The 9,252-nt window shown below is 35.5% G+C and overlaps 1 protein-coding gene across 1 annotated transcript in view; it reads left to right on the top strand.

Annotated features, from left to right (window-relative positions):
- Positions 1-1,547: 1,547 nt before the first annotated feature.
- Positions 1,548-9,252, top strand: part of LOC140513152 (pro-neuregulin-3, membrane-bound isoform-like) — a 68,573-nt gene continuing 60,868 nt past the window's right edge. The window contains exon 1 of the mRNA XM_072622574.1: positions 1,548-1,596. Within this exon, the coding sequence (XP_072478675.1) occupies positions 1,548-1,596 (49 nt within the window). The remainder of the gene's footprint in view (positions 1,597-9,252) is intronic.

The raw sequence follows: 9,252 nt of genomic DNA, 5'->3' as shown, positions 1-9,252 counted from the left end.
TTGCTATGGCCAGTGAGCTGAACCAAGCATCCTGCCCCAGGAGGCCTCTAGTCCCTGCTTATGAAGCTCAACTCCTTTCTTCCTTCCTAAACTATGGTATGGATAGCAATTCATGAAATAAAGTACCCAAGTTGCTAAGGAATGTATCTTAAGAAGATGAAAATAATAAGTGAACCTTAAATTTATAAGGAAACAAAATGGTAGGGCAAAAAAGGTAAAGTGAAAACCATTCTATAGCTTTTATAAATAGTCTCAACTTCTGCAGATAGATTTTAAAGGTTAAAAAATAATTTTCATTAAGCAGGAATGTGTCCATTCTGGATCTATACCATGGTACTAAAATGCAAGTGAACTATAAATGCCCTCATTCCTCAATGTTGATGTCCAGCACTTAGTATGTTACCTGACACATAGTAGATATTTAATAAGTATTTATTAAATTAAATTGAATTGTATAAAATTTGGTCCTAGAAACAAAAGCTTAATGCTTTTCTAAGAATAAAAGAATGGAAATACTTGATGAGAGGGTAAGTGATCCTGCCCATTTGGCTAGATTGATAATGCCAAAAAGTAGATTTGTGAAACATATGAAAATTTTAGAGTTCATGGGAGTTTAGGAGGGAACTATCAAGAAGAGGTTCCTAGAGTCCCACTCAGGATCAAAAAGGGAAGCCTTCATCGGAGGACACTCATTCAGTGGAGTCAAAACTGAAAGCCATATACTGTCAAACTTGGTTTATATATTGTTTAATTTTGCTGAAATTCTCTCTCTCTCTCTCTCTCTCTCTCTCTCTCTCTCTCTCTCTCTCTCTCTCTCTCTCTCTCTCTCTCTCTCTCCTCTGCTACAAGAGATAGCTTCCTAGGTATTGGAGGGAAGGATAAATATTAAAATGACAGTGTACTAAAATATGGAAAACTATAATAAGCAAAATACTGAGTACTTAGAATGGAAGAAACACTAGTCAGGGCATTTATTTGGTCTGAGTGAAAAGCACAGCAGCTCAAGGACTCAGTATAGTCAAGCAGAAAGAACACTAGTTATGGAATCTGAGAACTTTGGTTAAAATTCTACCTCTTGTATTCCTTGTGACATTGGGCATCTCATTTAGCCTACATGAGCCTCCACTTGTAAACCTCTTAAATGAAGGGGATAGACTAAATGGTCTTTGAAGTCACTTCTGCCACTAGAGTTACAATTCTAGAAGAAGCAAGAAGAGGATTGGTAATTGCAATTAAGGTGGATTGAGAAAGGAGTTTCCTCCTGAGGTTGAGGGTTTGGAGCTGAGTGGTAGAAAGATCCATAGTTTAGTCTTCATTCTCTTTCTCAGTGCCTAGCATGATTCCTCACACACAGTAGCTACTTCAATATTTTTGAAGGAGCAATAGAATCCACAGAAGACCGTCCTTTTGCCCAGTTTTAGAGAAGAAATTCCTAAGATTGAGGGAGGTTAACTGATTTAATCAAGAGTGGCAACAAGTGATATTTTAGGGAATTTATATTTTGAGGTTTCTCTGAAAGCCCCCCTAAAATGATGTAGTTGGGAAACATGCTGGAAACTTGGTCTATGGGATTTGAGAAGAAATCCAGATCTGCAGGTAATGTGAGGTTATGGTAGCACTCATTATTGCTCCTGATGGTCTAATGTAGGTTACCATGTCTAAGGACTCCTGGTAAGTGGAACTGGATGCTTGATTTAGGTATTCACAAGTTCGTCTGAGTAGGTCAACAATATTTGTGGAGAGCCCTTTGGACAGTACTTTACACAAAATAAATACTGATTAATTGAATTAAAATGTGGTGATCATCTAATGGAACTCTTTAGAATTTCTAGGCAATCAAAGGACCAATATACAAAATATATGTGTGTTTGTGTGTGTATATATATGTATATGCCAGCTATTTTTGAAGTGGCAAAAAGTTGGAAACCAAGGAGTTCATAAACTAGGCATGTTGGAGCCAATTATGATGTGTGAATGTGATGGCATAAGATTATACCACTGTAAGCAATTATGGCAAGGTCAGACTCAGAGAAACTTTGGAAGATTTGTATGAACTGATATTAAGTAAAATGAGCCAAAAACATAACAAAAAATTATACAATGAAGGAATTGTAAAGTCAAATAACTTTGAAAAACTTAATGAGTCTTCAATGGAGTGATCAACCATGATTTCTTTTTTTTTTTTTTTTCAGAGGAAAAAAGACTTTGGCAGACCTTTATTTTGATACTGTTATAATACCTACCCAATAATTACAATTTTTATTTTTATTTATTTATTTATTTTTTGGTATTTTTTTTATTGTTTCTTTTATTTTTTAATGTTTAACAAATACTGCCATACAATTGTGATTTTATCCCCCCCACCTACCCCCCGCTCCCCCCCTCCCTCCCCACGACTGCATACAATTCTGTATAGATTCTACATATACTTTCCTATTGAGTATATTTTCGCTATAGTCATGCTATGTAGTCAGACTAAGATAAATGAAAGAAATCGTATAACAAATCAGAACATGATACACAAACACATACAGATACACAAAAATGATCTGTTACATTATGTGAGTGATTTCCATATTTCTCTCTCTGAGTGTGGAAGGCATTTTGCCTTGAGAACCACCATTGGGATTTATTTATTTTTTTTTTTTGTAAGAAGTTCTTGTGTTATTACAAAAATCTAGGTCTACCAGAAAAAACTCTCACACACTGTGGTCGTTGCTGTGCATAAAGTTCTCCTGGTTCTGCTCCTTTCACTCAGCATCAGGTCATATAAGTCCTTCCAGGCCTCTCTGAAGTCTTCTTGTTCATCATTTCTTATGGCACAATAGTACTCCATTACATTCATATACCATAATTTATTCAGCCATTCCCCAATTGATGGACATCCCCTTGACTTCCAGTTTTTGGCAACTACATAGAGTGCTGCTATAAATATTTTTGTACATGTGGGACCCTTTCCCATTTTTATGATCTCTTGGGGATAAAGTCCTACTAGCGATATTGCTGGGTCAAAGGGTATGCACATTTTTGTAGCCCTTTGGGCATAGTTCCAAATTGCTCTCCAGAATGGTTGGATGCGCTCGCAGCTCCACCAACAATGAATTAGTGTTCCAACTCTCCCACATCCTCTCCAGCATTTATCATTTTCTTGTTCTGTCATGTTTGCCAATCTTATAGGTGTGATGTGGTACCTCAGAGTTGTTTTGATTTGCATCTCTCTAACCAATAGTGATTTAGAGCATTTTTTCATATGATTATAGATAGCTTTAATTTCTTCTTCTGAAAATTGCCTGTTCATATCCTTTGACCATTTATCAATTGGGGAATGACTTGTATGATTATACATTTGGGTCAGTTCTCTATATATTCTAGAAATGAGGCCTTTATCCCCGAGCTTAGCTGTAAAAATTCTTTCCCAATTTACTACATCCCTCCGGATTTTGGTTGCATTGGGTTTGGTTGTGCAAAAACTTCTCATCAACCATGATTTCAAAGGAGATCGCAATGGTAAGACATTTTTCCCATCTCCTAACAAAAAGGTTGTTGCTCCAAGGTGAAGAATGAGATTAATATTTATTCAACATAGCCAATGCACACTTTTATTTTACTTAATTCCACATATTTGTTATACATGTTTCATTTTTCTTATTGTTTTCTTTTCTGTCACTTGGGCTGGGTCAGTAATAAGAAGAAAAATTCGTTTGTTTCTCATTAAAAATAAAATTAAAATATATAAAGTTAAAAACACTTCCCCAACTCTTGATATTTTTTCCCTTTCTTAACCAGATCTCTTATATGATTTCTATCTTGCCTTTCACCTTTGCCTTTCCTATTGGAGTAAAACCTCATTCATGAACACCAAAGGAAAAGTGAAGAACAGTTTATAATTTTTGGTGGTCCTTTAACTTTCCTATTATCTTCCTATCTATTATCCCTTTTCTTTACATGAACTAAGACTAATTTGTGTCACAACATCTTCAAGAGAAAGACAGGGCAAATGATGTAATCTCCATTAAACAGATGCTAACAATGAGGCATCCAAACTTAAATGATCTGTTCAGCTCATCAGTGGCAGAGTTAGAACTAGTGTATCAATTTGCAGATTCTTGAACTTATCTATTACTCAGTCTTTGCTATTTTTCTATAGTACAGAGCTTCTCCCTCCTGCCCAACAGATGTTCATTTTAGTAATGTTGAAAGTACAAGCTCCCTCCTTTCCCATTACCTAGTTGAGGAAGGAGAGCAAATAGTCTAAAATGTTATAGTCAAACTTCTGAGCTGTTATGGAAATGTTAGTGTTGCCTTCTCTCCATATTTGTTCCCTCAGGTGAGACAAAATTCTACTTGTTACTATATAGATATTCACAATGGATTAACATGTTTCCCTTAAAAGGAGTTTGGAGTGGGTTTGGGGAAAAAAGTAGTTGTGGAGATAGAATTGAAAAGTGTCTCTGACAAATGAATAACATCTGATTTAGATAAGATAGCAAAAGAATGAATAAGGCTAGTAATAAAATTATGTTCTCTTATCTTACGATGGGATGTCAATAACTGAAACTCCTCATCTATTATCATCGCCAACCCTCTGTAAAGGAATAAACATTTTTTTTCCCTATCCATTTAGTTGCTACCGAACCCTTTCAGGTTTAAAATTTAATGAATTTATTATACTGAAAGTACCTAATTAAGGTTTTTAATACTAGTTAAATGTGAATGCTGATAATGGCTGACATGAATTCCAAACTTGCCCTGACGCCAAAGGGCATGATTAATTTGAAGGAAACCAAATTTCACAGCAATTTAGCAGCAGAATAACAATGGTGATATTAAAAAGAGGTAAATCATAATAGTCTAATGACTCAGTGAAAAATGTCTTCATTTTTCTGTGTTTTCAGACTTTTCTTTGTTTTTTTCTTACCACTCTTTAAGAAGTAGTTGGCACAATTGCTTAGGGGATGGGAGTTATATAGTATTTGTATCAATTACCACTAAGAGTAGGAAAGTAGGATGGTGAGTCATCATCTGACAGCATTTCATCTTGCAATACTGGCAGTGCATGGGTGTTCATGCATGCATGCGTGCATGCATGTGTGTATATGTGTGTGTATGTGTGTGTGTATGTGTACGATTATGGTTTTAGCCAGAATATTAAAGAAGAAAAAAGAATTCTATGATTTTTCAGCAGTATTCAAAGTGAGTGTTTTGGGCAAGGAAAGGACATAATTGCAATATTTATGCTGTGAGAAGTTTTGCATATGAGCACATATCTCTAGGTGGTGCAGTGGATAGAGTGCTGGCCCTGGATGCAGGAAGACTCATTTCCTCAAGTTCAAATACGACCTTGGACACTTACTAGCTGTGTGACCCTAGACAAGTTACTTAACACTTTTTGCCTCAGTTTCCTCATCATCTGTAAAATAAACTGATGAAGACAATGACATACCCTTCCAATATCTTTGCCAATAAAACCCCAAATGGGGCCACAGAAAGTCCAGACACTATTGAAATGACTGAATAATGACCTGCTTCTTTCTCAGTGAACTTATTAGTAGGATTGCCACAATGGGGAAGGTGTTTCTCTGCATATCTTCCTAAGCATCTTTTGTGCTACTCTTAACGATATAAGGTCAGTTTTCCTGTAGGAGTTGAGTTTGTGATGAACTAGCCTTTTAGGGACGACCGCAGGAATGTTTTCTAAAATGAAAGTTATCTACTCTGCAGTACTTTTGATAGCCTAAATGTAGTGAGTGATGGGGAAAAAGTATTTAAGACTTTCCTAGTTTCCTAGAAGAAAGTGTGTGTGTGTGTGTGTGTGTGTGTGTGTGTGTGTGTGTGTGTGTGTGTGTCTGTAAGGTATAGATATGGAGAGCAGAGTAAAATCTGGAGGAGGCTGTGATATAAGGTTTTATTCTCACAGAGTAGTTCATCCTTTGCATGAGACACCTTGCCTCAGGGCCAGAGAAAAAGAGATGGTTGTATTAGTAATTATTTCATGTCCTGACTTACTCATACCAAATAGCCCAGACAGTCAACTATCATGAATATAGATTTAATGAAGGAAGACTAGTCTGAAAGAGGGAATATTTGGGGGACTAGAGGTTTTTAAAAAGAAATTCAATGTCATTACTTCCGAATACATTGAATAGGTAGAAGCAGTAGAATTTTCTTGTATTCATTTTTAAGATAACTGCTTTAACAATTTATAAATTTACATTTGTTTTTGGAGGGCAGGCTATAAAATGATATGTCTAGATGAAATAATTTGTTGACAAGTAAGTCATGCATTATCTTTAAATTTATGTTTGTACTTAATTTGTAAACATTTCAAAATCATTTTTTAAACTTTAAAATGTGCTGTGTGTGTTATTATTTACTCAGCAAATTCTAATTAAAACAGAGATAAACTTTCTTTTCATCTTTCACAGAAGTTTTAAAGTGGCATTTAAATTTTTTACATCATAAATATTTGTTAATACCTCTTCTATTACCCCTAATTCCAATTCTTCAAACCCTATAACTGCCCCTCCTCACCCCAAAGAAAAAGTGATAAACCAAATGACACAGGGGTTGCAATTGAGATGTTAAAAAACATCTTACCTAAGGAAATCTCTTAAGTAAGAAGAAAGAAGTATGTTTCATTATCCGTACTCTCAGTCAAATATTGGCCATTTCCTTTAATCTGATGTAAACTATCTTTCAACATTATTTTCATTTGAATTTTGTAGTTTTGAATTGTATTACATTTTAGACTTGGTTTTCTTCATTTTGTTTCAATTCATACAAGCCTTCTCATTGTTTTGTTTCAGTTTTCCTTCTGTATTCCTCATTTGTGTTCTTGTGGCATCATAAGATCCCATTACACTCTTAGAATTTGTTCAGCCATTTCTTGATCAATGGACATTTTTTTTTCTTTCCAGGATTTCACACACACACACACACACACACACACACACACACACATACACACACACACACACACACACACACACACTTAGAATCCATAGATTTACAATATCTCAGAATACTCAGAAGGGACTATAACCATCTAGCCCACTCCTTCCCTGAGAGATAATCCCCTTATCAAAAGGGAATTTTAGATAAGTGGTCCTTCAGCCAACTCCTGGGGACAAGCTATTCCTAGTTATAGAATTCTTCCAAATAAAAATCTGCTTCCCTCTCACTTCCACACACAAGCCCTAGTTCTGCCAAACTGTATACCAAGATGAAATCAACATCATACTCTAAATTCTAAATTGCTTTAGCCAGTTTTGTCTAGAACTCATCTCTGGGTCAAAGCATGCTTATAGAAGTCAGGGTTGTAACCATTTATGTGGGTTAGTTCTACAAAGTCAGGTTAAGACCTATAGAAGTCTATTAAAAACAATGAGCCAAACCCTTCCTAGTGCCATGAAACTGAAACACACTATATGTCTCCAAATACCCCCGCAAAGCCCCAGATTATCCTTTAGCCCTCTATTAAAGCAGAGCTCAGAATATCCTAAATGATAACATGAGAGTACGTCTTGAGCAATGTGTATGAGATAGGGTAAGTGTCAAAGATGGTTTGCATGATACAGAATTTTTAGAGACCCAGGAAATATAATAAAACTCAATGCAGTTAATGCTAAGTTAGTAAGTTTGAAAGTTTCGGAGTTGAAAACTCACCCTTAGATTTATTTAATATAGTTTCCTTTTTGCTTATAATTTATTAGCAGGGAAAAAAAGATACTTGGGAAGCCAGTACATGCCACACATGCTGATGAGAAGAGCTTGGGCTTTTAATAATTTTCCTCCCAAAATTTTGTTTTATGACATTCACTTATCTGTAGTCAGCCAGAGCTGTACTGTTTGGATTGGGAGGAAAGGAGATAAGGGATTATTATAGAGGACGGTTTGAATTGGGTGGGGGAATATAGCATGAGTTGAAGAAGAGAGGGTATTACAGGCTGAGAATAAATGTGTTTAGAAATTTAAATTGTTATTTTTCTCAAATATCAAATTTTATGGATAATGTACCTCTAAAAGCACTTTGCAAGGAAATATCATCAAATATCACTCTAAGCTTCAGCATTTTATTATGAGGCAATTATCTCTTTTACTTTTCTAAATATTTAAAATCATGCCCTTTACCACTGACTCTAAGGAATATGAAAATGAGAAACAGTAGCCTCTATGACACCTGGCATACCTCAGATAAAGGTACAGTGTCACTTTTTGACTGCCCCTAGAAACTTGCAATACCCTGAATCATCAGGCAGAAGGGGTGCATATTCTATTGTCAGAGGAAGGGATTGAATGGAACTGACTTGAAATATAAGGTAACTTGGAGCTCATCATAAGACTGTGACAAGGGAGTCAGCCTTCTATGTCTGCAGTCAGTTTTGTCATCAAATGAATCACTGCACAGAATCACAAAGATCACAGAATTTCATAATCTCATAGATCCACTCTGACCATCTATACAAACCATATCAGATAAAAACTGCATCTGAAATATCAATCAATCAATACACGTTACTTAAGCACCTACTAAGGTGCCAGGCACTGTGATTAGCACTAGAAAAAAAGCAAAAGACAGTTCTTGCTCTCAAGAAGTTTACAATCTAAGAGGGGAAGAAATAGCAGGTTAACAAATATTTGTAAAGCCAGTTATATGCAGAATAAATAGAGAATAATTAAGCAGAGGGAAGGTACTAGGATTATGAGAGGTTGAAGAAGGCTTCTAATAAAGGATGGGACTATCGATTTAATGTTGGAAAGGTACCATATTACCTATTACAAACTCCTCATGAAAGAAAAACATCAGACAATTCAATTTAACTCTATTCAAGGCACATTTATTAAATTCCTATTATATGCAGAGTTTAGTGTGAAGTTATTCAAAGTAAAAAAGGCATAGTCTCTTATCCAATGACTTTAAATATTACAAGGTGGGGTATAACAGCGTAGCAAGTGCAAAATACTTTTTGACATTTCCACAGCAGGAAAGAGAGAGAATAAAGGGAGACTTCAGAGCATAGGTGATCCCTGCATTGAACTGTAAAGGAAGGGAGGGATTCTAGAAAGTAGAAATGAACAGGCATTGAATTGCATAGATGCCACGATTAAGAAATCAATCAACAAGTATTTTCAACACCTATTATATTTAATCACTTCTGAACTCTGGAGATACAAAAACAAAGAAAGATATCATCCCTGCCCTCAAAGAGATTATAATCCATAAATGGAAAATACATGGAAAGGCTATCTAGA

Source organism: Notamacropus eugenii, chromosome 1, assembly GCF_028372415.1.
Source record: "Notamacropus eugenii isolate mMacEug1 chromosome 1, mMacEug1.pri_v2, whole genome shotgun sequence".
In the NCBI taxonomy this organism is placed as follows: Eukaryota; Metazoa; Chordata; class Mammalia; order Diprotodontia; family Macropodidae; genus Notamacropus; species Notamacropus eugenii.
This window is presented reverse-complemented; position numbering and strand designations above follow the sequence as displayed.